Genomic DNA, 12,488 nt, shown 5'->3' on the forward strand with positions numbered 1-12,488 from the left:
ACCCTGGAGGGGTGGTGAACTGGGGGGGGAGCCTGTTGATCATGGGGAGGGGCGGCGGCCACCCCATTCGATCCAGGAAACTCCCTAATCAGCCAATGGGCAGAAACAAGCAATCTTTGCTTGCGAGTCGTCGGCAGCCAGCCAAAGAGGCAAGAATCAGATTTTTGGCATCGTTGTTTACCATCGGGTGAGACTTTTATAACTAATTGATTATACCCCTGAAATAATTCCTATATATGGAAAAAAGAACTGCTATCTCTCAGAAACTAAAAAGCGGCAAAAAATCTGGTGAGAGGGATAGCTGATGGAAAGGAAATAACTTTAAAAATATACTTTAAGAATATTACAGTTTGACGTTGTAAAGCTTGAGAAATTTTCCTGCGAGTTATACTTGATAAATCTGGACTTTGTTTTGACTACTTGGAATCTCTTGGCAAGGTGCCTAGGAGCGGTGACCTTGAGCACTCTGCTGTTATTTCCTTTTGACTTTCTCTGAGCCTGGCTGGGAAATTAACCCTAAAGTGGACCTTTAAGGCCATCAGGTCGCGGATACAAATATTGCACCCTACCCTGGTATTTTGAGGGTTCAAATTTGGCTCAGGCCTATTTAGCCAAAGCAGACTTTTTGAAATGACTCTGGAAACTTTGAATATCTATTTATAACCATCTGGGCAGCTGAAACAGAATGGTACAACAAGGACAATTCTGGAATGAAATAAAATCTGCACTTGAAAAAATATTGGACACCGTGAGATCTCACTATCAAGACACAAAACTATCTAATCAACATCAGAAGGACTATAGTCTGCAAGCAATAGGGAACAACAAAGAAGGAAATGGGAATATCTCAGATGAGGCATCCCACTCAAAACAGCAGCTTGAGAAAATTAATCTAAGAGAAACATCAGTCTTGGACCAGAGAGGAGTACCAGGGGAAGACAAAGGGAAAAAAAACAGCAAAATTAACCACAAAAAGCCTGGAAGACTCATTGAAGATAGACCAAGTACATAAAGAGTTAGTGGACATAAATCAGACCTACAAAATGGTTTCAGAGGACATGAAAGATGACAGAATGCTTAGAGACACAGTAATATTAAATGAGAAAGAAATTAGAGAGGGAATTACCTAGAAAGGTGAAAAAAGGGAAAACAAGGAAGGGCCCCTTAATATTGAAAACATGTTCATATTTATCATCTGGATTTGTAAAAGGGTATATTCTGTATATTAAAAAGGAGAACTAAATTGAAATAAGGGAGGCCTAATCAAGGTAAAGATGTAATATGGTGATTTTTTATTTTAGGTAAACTAAATTAGATATAAAGCTGGGTTATGGATCTGGAAACACCTTTAATAAGAATGTTATTAGAAGACTGTTAATAGAAGAATTATTAGAAGAATTTTATATAATATGAGAGTAATATTATGACAGTGGTCATATTGTGTACTAAATTCTGTTTATGAATGGTTCGAATGCTTGAAAGATGTTTGGAATTGGGGGGGATAACCAAGAAGACACTGAGATGTAAAAAACAAATAATTGTAAGCAAAATATGTAACACGATGTCTGACAAGCACAAAATAATGTAGATAGACTGAAAAACTAATAAAATGTTTAAAACAAAAAAAAAGAAGGCCATGGTCTCCAAGAACTCAAGAGCTGGCCCGGAAGTCTCTGCCCCCACGTGCACGTTGAAATCCCCCAAAACCAATAGCCTCAGGGATCCCAACAGTGCTGCGGAGACAAAGTCCACCAGCTCCGGTAGGGAAATGGCTGGGCCGCGGGGAGCACGGTCACCCAGCAAGATCCCAATACTATCCCTGGCCCCAATCGACACGCGGAGAGCCTCTAGCCCCGGCTTTACCACTGAGGAGCGCCTAGTAACCTCCAAGATGGATTTATAAACAATGGCTACTCCCCCCCCCCCAGCCCTCCAGTCTACCCTGGTGTTGGACAGCATAACCGGGCGGACAGATGAGTGCTAGGGGAGGACCCCCCTCTCCGCCAATCCATGTTTCGGTTGTGCATGCCAGGTCTGCATCCTCCTCCAGGATAAGGTCGTGGATTACCTGGGATTTATTGGACACAGACCTGGCATTCAACAACACCAGGCGTAGAGTGGAAGGCTGGCTGGTCTGGCTGCCTCGATACTGGGGGTTGGTCACACTTTGAAAGAGTTATAGCCAGCTTTTCCTGATTTAGAATAATTTCCCATTGTAGTGGTGCTGCTGGTTTGCTTCCCTCTTGGTTAGAATTGGACCTCTCAGCTGCTAAACCCGGTTCCTCATGGGGGATTTGCTGCCGTGAGTCTTGTGCAACATCTTCCTTGTTTATTGATTTACTTGGCACATTTGTGGGCACAACTGGTCCCAGATTATTGGATGATACAGGACAAACCTGATCAGGCTGATGTATGTTATGCTTAGGGTCTCCCCGTGGAGATGATTTGAGTGAGTTTTGTGTACAGTTGTTCAGGAGTCTGTTCTTTCCTTTTTCCATTTTTAGAAATATTTTTACTCTTCTTGCCAGTACACTGTTGGTGCTTCTTGAAACTCTTTCCCTTACTACAGTTGATCATTTTGTGACTCACTTTATCATGATTCTCATGTTTCACGGTTTCATTCTTATTTGTGCAGTGTAATCCTCCATCCCTCAAGCATATCTCAGCCATTGTACCCTGACAGGAATTGTTTTATTGCCTCCAATTCTTTGGATATTAAACTAATACTTTTCATAAACAATTTTTCTCTTGGGGCTTCCAATCCCTCTGCAGCAGCCTCTGCTCCCTTTTCTGAGATGGGGCTGAAGGCAGCCTTTGTTCTCTCATTAATTCCATCTCTCACCATCCCAGAGTTAGACCATGTGTCTTGGTTCTTCCACGTTTCTGGCAATTCTAATTCTACCGCCTGTCCTATCTCCCATTCTATATTTACAGAAGTATCTCTTATATCATTTCCAAGAGTTCTATATTCCAGGCTTTCAGCATGAGCAATTTCCATTGCCTAGTTTAATGCTCTCATTGGTTTGCATTTCCAGTTTGCCCCAAGAGTAATCTACTGACCAGTCCAGATTGTTGGTATAACTGGTGGGTACATCAAGTTTATCTAAGGAATCAGTGGGCTTTCCCTTTTTCCTTTTTGTTCTTATAGGGAAGAAGGCTGAGATTTTTGTTTGTCTTTTCCTCTGTAGTAATTCAAGCACTTTCAGGGGTGAGGTCCCCAGCAACTTGCAATGAGAAACATAACAGCTGGTTTAAATTCCCTAATCTGAAAATTCAATGTGTCCAGAGTGCTTCTCAGAAAAAAAATATCCTGGCCGTCTATTCACTAGCTTAACAAGTAAAGGGTTACTTATCTTGTCCTCCAAGGTTCCGAGTTAAAATAGATAATAAAATGTAAAAACTGGAGTTCAGTTCCGATTTAGATAAAGGTGAATAAATAAGTCTTCCAGCTCTATGTTATGGCTGAATGTTATTGTTGTTTGAGAGTGAGATAAGGCTGAAGCTAATCTCTGTGTCCTTCTCCTTTGGCCTGCTTGGGAGCCAAACTCCCTAGGATCCTATTGTGACTATTAAAAAGTTTAAAAAGACTTGCCAAAACCAAGATTAAAAGGTGAAGGTTGGAGCAATTAAAACTTAAACATAAACTGTTTAAACTATTTAAACCTGATTAAAACTACTTAAAACAGAAGCAAGGAGACACAAACGCTGCTCCACTGTACAGCCGGAAGTCAAATGACAAAGGAAGCCAGATTTTGGTTGAATTTCAGGAAAAACTTCCTAACTGTTAGAGCAGTACGACAGTGGAACCAGTTACCTCAGGAGCTGATGAGTGTTCCAACTCTGCAAGCATTCAAGAAGAACTTAAATAATCACCTGGCAGATATGCTTTGATTGTATTCCTGCATTGAGCAGGGGGTTGGACTTGATGGCCTTGTAGGCCCCTTCAAACTTCACTTTTCTATGTTTCAATGATTCTATTATTTTAGACCTATGGCCTCTGCACTATATGTGCAAGCCAAAGAAATAACAGCCACTGTTAAAAATGCTCCAAAAGGAATTTTAAGCTTTTCTATTTGCAGATTGTGAAAAAATCTGTCTACATTAAAGTGTGATAATGCAAGATTTGGCTGGGAGCCGGTAATTTGATTGTACATGTATTTTGCACAGAATCCATGGTTCTTTTTTGCCACATGCTCTACAATTAAATTACTGTATTTTCATGCATATAATGTGTGCATTATATTATTATTTTTCAAGCCATGAGACCAGCCCCAGTAATAGGGGGCACCATAATGGTTTAGTGCTAAACCTGTGCTGCCAGGGCAAAATGCCTCCTTCCTTCAGGAAGAAAATGTGAAAATTGGGTGGTTTTGTTGCTACTGTTTGTAGGAGCCAACACAGACCATAACAGTGGCTCTGGTGTACAAGACCTATGATGCATGATACACTAAAGCATACAACTGAATAGAGGACTGGAATAAAGACTGAAGATAATTCAGGAGAATTAAGCAAGCTTATTGTTGGGGTGAAGTTGTCCAATCAGCTAGTGAGTACAAGGGTAAATGAGTGAAGTCAAAGGGCTGGGATATCTAGCTAGGTAGCTACTGCAGGTTGATGGGTGCAGCAACAACCTTGTTTTTTGCTTTCCCGTATACACTGCTTTCTGTAGCATCTTTATTAAAGTAAGATGGGATATGTATGCAGTCCTAATCAGGCCAAAGAAAAGTTCTGCATTATTCAGAACTCTGCACACTTATCAGTAGTAATGTAATTGCAAATTTAGAAGTGCAAGCTCCCTCCACAGGACTTTCTCTCACCCATCTTATCTTTGCATGGGTTGTGAAATGTGGAAGCAGCAGCAGCTGCCATAGCTTCCACCCCGCCCTGTTGTTTCTACCCTCGACTCCTCCATCTTCTGGACTCAGCAATAAGACAATGAAAACACACACACACACACACACACACACAGAGAGAGAGAGAGAGAGACAGAGAGATATGGGTGGGTGGGTGGGTGGGTGGGTAGGTGGGGGAAGAGAGAAGCAGAATTTTCCAAGCAGCCCTATGACTCAGTTGTGAAGAGTGAAGGCTTGATCACAAAAGGCAAGTGTTCCCCAGCTATAACAATACTTTCAATATCTCTGTTGTACTGAATTATGTTACTCTGTATTGCTGCTTTGGATTTTGAGTACTGCTTGTGTTTTCCATTTCTCAGAGTAGCATTCTTTTCTCTTTAATATTTGTATACTTATTGTTCTTAGCTTTAATATTGCCTTTTAATGATATAAGCTGCCTCTTTCTACTCACTGTTATTAGCTTTAAACATTGTATTGCAATTATGTTAACCACCATTGTAACTCATTGTTTTCAACTTCAAATATCTGGCCACTATAAAAGAGGCCTGGAAGGAATCAACCAGAAACCCGGCCTTTTCAGTAGTGGCCACGACGCTCTGGAACTCTCTTCCTGTGGAGGTGCGACTGACCCCCACTATCCTGAACTTCCACAAGCAAATTAAAACCTGGCTTTTTACCCAGGTCTTCCCAAGCACCAACCTTTCATAAAATTATGCTGGCCTGTTGTCTGCCATCTCATGTCCCAGATGGGTGATTTTATTGGGGGGGGGGGGGTTAGATTTTTTTTTGTTTTCTTTTAATATGTTTTATATATTTTATATGGTTTTAATAATATTTTGTAAGCTGCCCAGAGTAGTGGTATGTTCACTAAATGGGCAGGGTATTATAATAATAATAATAATAATAATAATAATAATAATAATAATAATAATAATAATAATAATAATAATAATAATAATAATAATAATAATAATAATAATAATAATAATAATAATAATAATAATAATAATAATAGCAACAGCAGAGCAGCAGCAGCAGCAGCAGCAGCAGCAGCAGCAGCAGCAGCAACAACAACAACAACAACAACAACAACAACAACAACAACAACAACAAATAACTGCAATGCACTCAATGGACCCGGGACCAGACAGTAGGTGGTGTGTGGTGTGATGCGACATCTACCAATGCCCTGGTTGTTGACATATGTTTACCTGTGTATCGACATACTGGCTACAAAAAAAATTTTTAAAGTAAAATAGCAGGGCAGCTGTGCATCAGTAGTGGTGGGTGCCTTCCCCAGTGATTTGGCTTCAGAAAAGAATTGATAGGGTCATTCACACATGTCATACTGCTAAAAAAATATATCAATAGGACACCAGAACAAATTAACAGAAGCCTCCTGGCAAGTGGGAAATAAACCAGAGTTACACCTCTGGCCAGGTAAATTACATGATAATGGCTGTGCATTGTGTGAGCAGAAATTTCTACAACCATCTAACTCGTATAACTAGGGAACATTGGCCTTATGTGATACCACCCTCAGTTCCAGAGAATAAATCCCTTTTTCCCAGGGTACAGAAAGCCAAGCAGCGCCCAAGTCATTCAAATCTGGCAGGCAGGCAAGTGAAAAGGCAATCTATCTCCCTCCACTTTGGACAAGTTTCCTCCTCCACTCGAATGGGAAAGCAGACTGAAGTGAAGGGGAAAATGTCTCTGTGAGATGCAAAAGGAGAGTGAAGGAGTAGCCCGGCTGATGAGACACCAGCTTGTGGCTACCTGAGGGGAGGGAATAGAGGGAATGATCTGGCAGAGCCAAGAGGAGTGACTCGGGAATGTCCTGCCTGCAGGAAAAGTGTCAGTGCCACACAGGATTATGTGGTAACACCATGAGGCCTTTGGGTTGCCCTTCATAAAAGTAGTGCCCCCTTAGACTAGCCTCACTACTTTTTGTGTATATTTTTAAATTAATTCAGAAAATCTTTTGGTGTGTGATTGAATCAGTCTTGATTTCCTCTTTTATATTCATAACAGGATCATCATAATGAAGATACATAACAGAGGACAGCAGGAGTTGCCACAAGGGCTGATACGTTTCTTCTTTTCTTTCAGCTTAGACACTGACCGTGGGTGGTAGTCACAGCAAAAGCTCCATCCCGGCCCCAGCCCAGCCCCCCCAAGAGGCCCGGGATGCAAGGGGGGGTTTGGTGGCACCAATGGCCTTCATGTCCCGGTTGTCCCGGAGTGGATCTAGGGCTCCTGTCCGAAGGATGCATGATGACACAGTCAGCCACCCCATCCTCAGTGTCTTTGAGCTGGAGAGGTTACTGTACACAGGAAAGACCGCCTGTAACCATGCTGACGAGGTGTGGCCAGGACTCTACCTGGGAGACCAGTATGTACAGGCTCAAATGTGGAGTGAGGTCCTTGTAATGTGGGGTGGGGAAGGTGATGGGAAGGAACAGTAGTACTGTATTACGATATCCAAGATGGGAAAGATTATGCCTAAAGAAGGAGACTCTGCCTGAGGGGTGGGGAATCTCTGCCATCTGAAATGTGTATAAACAATACAATTCTAGCAGCTTGATATGATCTTCATGTTATGGAATCTTGGGATCTGTAGTTTGTTGAGGTACTTACTTTCCTCTGCAGTCTTCAGGGATGTTTGCTAGAGCTTTCTGGCCAGGAATTCCATGTACCTCACCAATCTGCAAATACCAGGATTCCCCAGGATGCAGCCACGCATTTAAAAGGAATTACCAAACTATAACCATAGTGCAGATATATTCTAGCTGTTTTTCCACTATAATGTGGCTGTGTTTTGCCCTTAATGTGTTTATTTATTCATTTGATTTATAGCCTGCCTTTTTTCAAAGCTAGGACATGAACCAATGAGTTATAGCAGTAAAACACACCTGAATTAAAAACTGGTTAAAAGCATATCCATAAAAGTCCAGTACCAACCTATGAAGATTCACTTCTTCAACACTCAGTCAGGTACTAAAAGCTTCCCTGAATGAAAATGTCTTCAAGAGAAACTAGATGGAATTTTGTAGCACTGCTTTCTGTCTGAATTCACTTGGTCAATCAGAATTTTTGTTGTTTAGTCATTAAGTTGTGTCCGACTCTTCATGACCCCATGAACCAGAGCACACCAGGCCCTCCTGTCTTCCACTGCCTCCCAGAGTTTGGTCAAATTCACATTGGTAGTTTCAATGACACTGTCCAACCATCTCATTCTCTGTTGTCTCCTTCTCCTCTTGCCTTCACTCTTTCCCAACATCAGGGTCTTTTCCAGGAAGATTTCTCTTCTCATGAGATGGCCAAAGTATTGAAGCCTCAGCTTTTGGATCTGCCCTTCCAGTGAGCACTCAGGGTTGATTTCCTTCAGAACCTCCTTTCTTCTGACCTCCTTGCAGTCCAGGGGACTCTCAAGAGTCTCCTCCAGCACCACAATTCAAACGCATCAATTCTTCGGTGGTCAGACTTCTTCATGGTCCAGCTGTCACTTCTATGCATCACTACTGGAAAAACCATAGCTTTGACTATGCAGACCTTTGTTGGCAAAATGATGTCTCTGCTTTTTAAGATGCTGTCTAGGTTTGTCATCGCTTTCCTCCCAAGGAATTAATTTAGTTAATTTCAGTAGCTCCATCCAAGCCTACTTTGCTGATCATTCTGTATCTCTCAGCAAATTACTTCTGCCACCTATCCACAGTACAGTATTCCATTTTCCCTGTTTCCCATGCAGGCACAGCCTTAGTTGCTTCTTTCTTCACTGCTCAGTCTATTCTGCCCTGCCCTATCCTGACACAGTGTTCCATAGTGAATTGCAGGAGACAGACGGGTGAGAGGAAAGGTAGAAGATGGTAGTAGGAATATAGACATATACACCAGAGGGTGGAAATCTCCATGCATTCCTAGAATGCATTGCTACATGAGTTTTCCATATATTTTCAATAGAATCCTCGTAAGTGTTAAACTCTTAAAAAGAAAGTGCACTGATCAATTGCTCCATTACAGCTCTGAAGCATGCTGATATGGCAACAAGAAACCATACTGCCTTGGTTTCTTGGTGTCACCCCATGACAGCATGATGGCAGTAAACAAAAGACAATAAACATACCATTAAAGAAATCAAATGGACCAAGATGATGCAGCAAATAGAAAGCACAGACATATAATCATGCAGAAGGGGTTCTATAAGAAATCTGCTGGCTGTTGGAAGTTCGCACACACGCATCATTGCCATTATTTTCATTCAACTTGGAGAGTTTGCCAACGTGGTGGCATGGCCATATGGCATGACAGCTAAACCACAACCCAGAAGGCAGCTGCCTGTTCCATGAATATGTACAGGAACCAAAAAAATAAAATAAAAATAAGCATATGCCCCTTCTCAGTAAATCACAAATCTTAAACATGCTTCTTTGCGGGGAAGACAACTCAGTCTGTGTCCCATGAAATAAAATCCTCCTTTCCATTGCAAACTGGACATGAAATCCTATTTCAAAAGACAGAAGTACTGGACGACACCAGCAGTCATTATGTTAGACTGGTGATCACTGCAGACAAAAGACTAGCAAACAAAACCCATCAATCACAGTGATACATCATCTCCTCCCTTTCTTTGAGTTAGGCAAGCTGAGGAAGAAAACCTGTATTGGACCAAAACCTCTAGAGATATATTTTGACTATGTTTTCAAAAACATGTACAAAATATATTTCCTTTTTGAATTTTCTTTAAAAGGAGTTAGCAAAGAATGTCACTGGAAATCAAGGTCAAAATAATGCATACTGGGTGAAAGGAAGATAGTGAAGAAAGACAGTGACAGAAATCAAGTCATTTGAAATGTGGTGTTGGTAGAGATACTAAAGATGGCCAGAAAAGCAGAAAAGTGGGTGTCCCATCAAGTCAAGCCTGAACTCTCACTCAAGCAAAAATGAATAACCTGAGTGTATCCTACCATGCACATAAAATAGAAATTTGAACATTCTAAATGACTGAACTATTTGCATCGCATAGCATTCTGACCAATCAGAATGTGCCTGGAGTCATGATTTCTATATTTTAATCTATGAGCACAAAGGGGGCCTATAACTGGACAATGGTTTGAGGATCATTCTAGTTAAATATCATGTGGAATCATAAGGATCCATGCCTCTGATCCATGTTTTGCACCACTGCAAAACCATGTGCTAGGTGACCCATGATTTCTGTGGTGTAGTTTGTGGGCACAGATGGGCCCTTTGATTGGACAGTGGTTTGAGAATGATCCTTTGCAGATCAATGTGGCTCCAAGAACTGCTGGGTAGCTGAGTGGGCTTAGTGTGAAGCCAGAGGTTGGGAGTTCAGTTTCCCAGTATGCCTCCTTGTCAGGGACTGGACTTGATGATCCATAGGGTCCCTTCCAGCTCTGTAATTCTAAGGGTGTTATTGCTATAGCTATGGCTATGGCTATTGCTCATGCCTTTGATCAGTGGTACTGCACCACTGCAAAGCCATGTGCCCAGGGATCCATGATTTCTGTGTTGTAAACTATGGGCACAAATGGGGTCTGTGACTGGACAGTAGTTTGAAGCTGATCCTATATTAAAAAAATCATGTAGATCGATGAATATCTCTGTCTTATATTGATGTTTGGCACCACTGCAAAACCACGCACTTGGGGAACAACAATTTCTGCATTTTAGTGTGTGGACAGAGATGGGACCTATGATTAGATAGTGGTTTGGGGATGATTCTACATCAAAATCATGTAGATTCATGAGGATCCATGCACCATATCCATGTTTTTGCACCACTGCAAAGCCATGTGCTGAAGAACCCATTATTTTTGTTGTGTAATCTGTGAATGCAGATAGGATCTATGATCTGACTTTTAGAGAGGACAACATCTAAAAATCATATGGATCTGTAAACTTATGAGTAAACCAGGAAAACTTACTCATGGGTAAACTGGGTAAAATCTGCTTTGAGATGATTCAAAGTCACAGAAGGAAAAACTAATTTCACAGCTTAAATGAGTGATCTGCTGTATATTATTATCTATTTTTTAAAATAGTTTTTAAAACATTTTCACAGGCAGGAGCTGAAGATGTGTTGTCAGGAAGGAGTTAATTTAAAAAAAAACCTGAAGGCCATTACTGGGCTTTAAAGTGACAGATATCTGCCCTGTGGGCTGACTCCAGACACATTCTGATTGATCAGAATTTGCTATGCGAATATTTCCTTTAGAATTCTTGAAAGTTTTTAAAAAGGAGCTATTTCAGAAGATTTCTGGCTCTAGAAGGACTAACAAAAAATTTTAAATTAGAGGCATGAATGGCCCAATTCCTGTGGATGAAAAAAAAAGAGAGATTAAAATTGAGTCTCTCCCCCCCCCCCCGTATACAAATGTTGTCTTATCTACATTTTTTCATCTCTTTTCAACTAGGTGTAGCTAAAAGTCATTTTCTTGTGCGTGGTGTAAAACAGTGTTTTTTGTTTTTTTTTTAAATTACAACTGGAAAACTCTTTGCCCAAATGTCCCCAAATTTGGAATAGGGCAAATTTGGTGCTGATCTCAGGTCCAGTTTCGTAGTTATATGTATATGTATATATGTACATATACATATAACTATGAAACTGGACCTGAGATCAGCACCAAATTTGGATTATATCTTTGGAGCATGCCTATATTTGATTTGGCTTGTAGAATGCATTTTGCTCATAAAACTCAAAATATGTGGCAACCATACTGTTTAGCCATAATGAATCATGTTGATCAGAAGGTGGCTTTTGAATAGTTGTCTCTTGGTTCATCTGCCAGCTGACATAAAAAGGGCTACTTACAATCCAGTTAATAATGACAGCAGTACAATATTCTACCAGGAGGTAAAACATTAATTATATCTACCAAATGCTCTTGAAATAGGCACGTATAAAATATGGAGAATATAGATACCAGGTTGATATGGAGAAGACAGATATCAGGACTTGAAATGGTTAATTTTTGGACTACAATTCCCAGCATCCTGCCAATATCATGAGTGGCCATATTGGCTTGTCAGCTATGCTCAAGTCAGGTCTGCCCAGAACCATGTAGAAGTCCAAACCTTTAGATACCAGTACTAAGACTGTAGCCTGAGATTTATAATCCCAAAAAGTAACTTGTTCAAGCTGTGGTAGAAATTGAGGCTCTAGGATGAGACCATGTTTATTAATGAAAGCCTACCACCACCACTTTGTCCTCTTTCTCTCTTACAGAGATATAGCAGCCAACCGCCGTGAGCTGGCACGCCTGCAGATCACTCATGTACTCAATGCTTCACACAGCAAGTGGCGAGGAGGTGCTGATTACTATGAAGGATCTGGCATCTGCTATATGGGTATTGAGGCACATGATTCACCCACCTTTGACATGAGCCCCTATTTTCAGCCTGCAGCTGACTTCATCCATAAGGCATTGAGCAGAACTGAAGGTGAGTCCATGACAGAGAGCAGAACGGTGGCTATAACTGTTGCCAGAATATTGTTTGTTTGTCTTTTCAAAGCAAGCAGTTGTTTGGAAGACGACCTCCTTACACAACAGAATGTCTCTAACACAGAGATGAGCAACAAGTAGCCATCTACCAACCTGCCTCTCCATTAGTTTG

At 41.0% G+C, this 12,488-nt stretch overlaps 1 protein-coding gene across 4 annotated transcripts in view; it reads left to right on the forward strand.

Annotated features, from left to right (window-relative positions):
• DUSP26 (dual specificity phosphatase 26) overlaps positions 1-12,488 on the forward strand; it is a 79,378-nt gene that overhangs the window by 37,372 nt on the left and 29,518 nt on the right. For 2 of the 4 annotated variants that reach the window (XM_078379747.1, XM_020812334.3), the window contains exons 2-3: positions 6,963-7,245; positions 12,100-12,314. In XM_078379747.1, coding sequence (XP_078235873.1) covers positions 7,067-7,245; positions 12,100-12,314 — 394 coding nt within the window. In that variant the 5' untranslated portion in view covers positions 6,963-7,066. Of the gene's footprint in view, positions 1-5,013; positions 5,101-5,241; positions 5,472-6,962; positions 7,246-12,099; positions 12,315-12,488 lie in introns of those variants that run through there. The other 2 variants (XM_078379745.1, XM_078379746.1) reach the window with 2 other exon arrangements.

The sequence above is a fragment of the Pogona vitticeps genome, chromosome 8, assembly GCF_051106095.1.
Source record: "Pogona vitticeps strain Pit_001003342236 chromosome 8, PviZW2.1, whole genome shotgun sequence".
Lineage (NCBI taxonomy): Eukaryota > Metazoa > Chordata > Lepidosauria > Squamata > Agamidae > Pogona > Pogona vitticeps.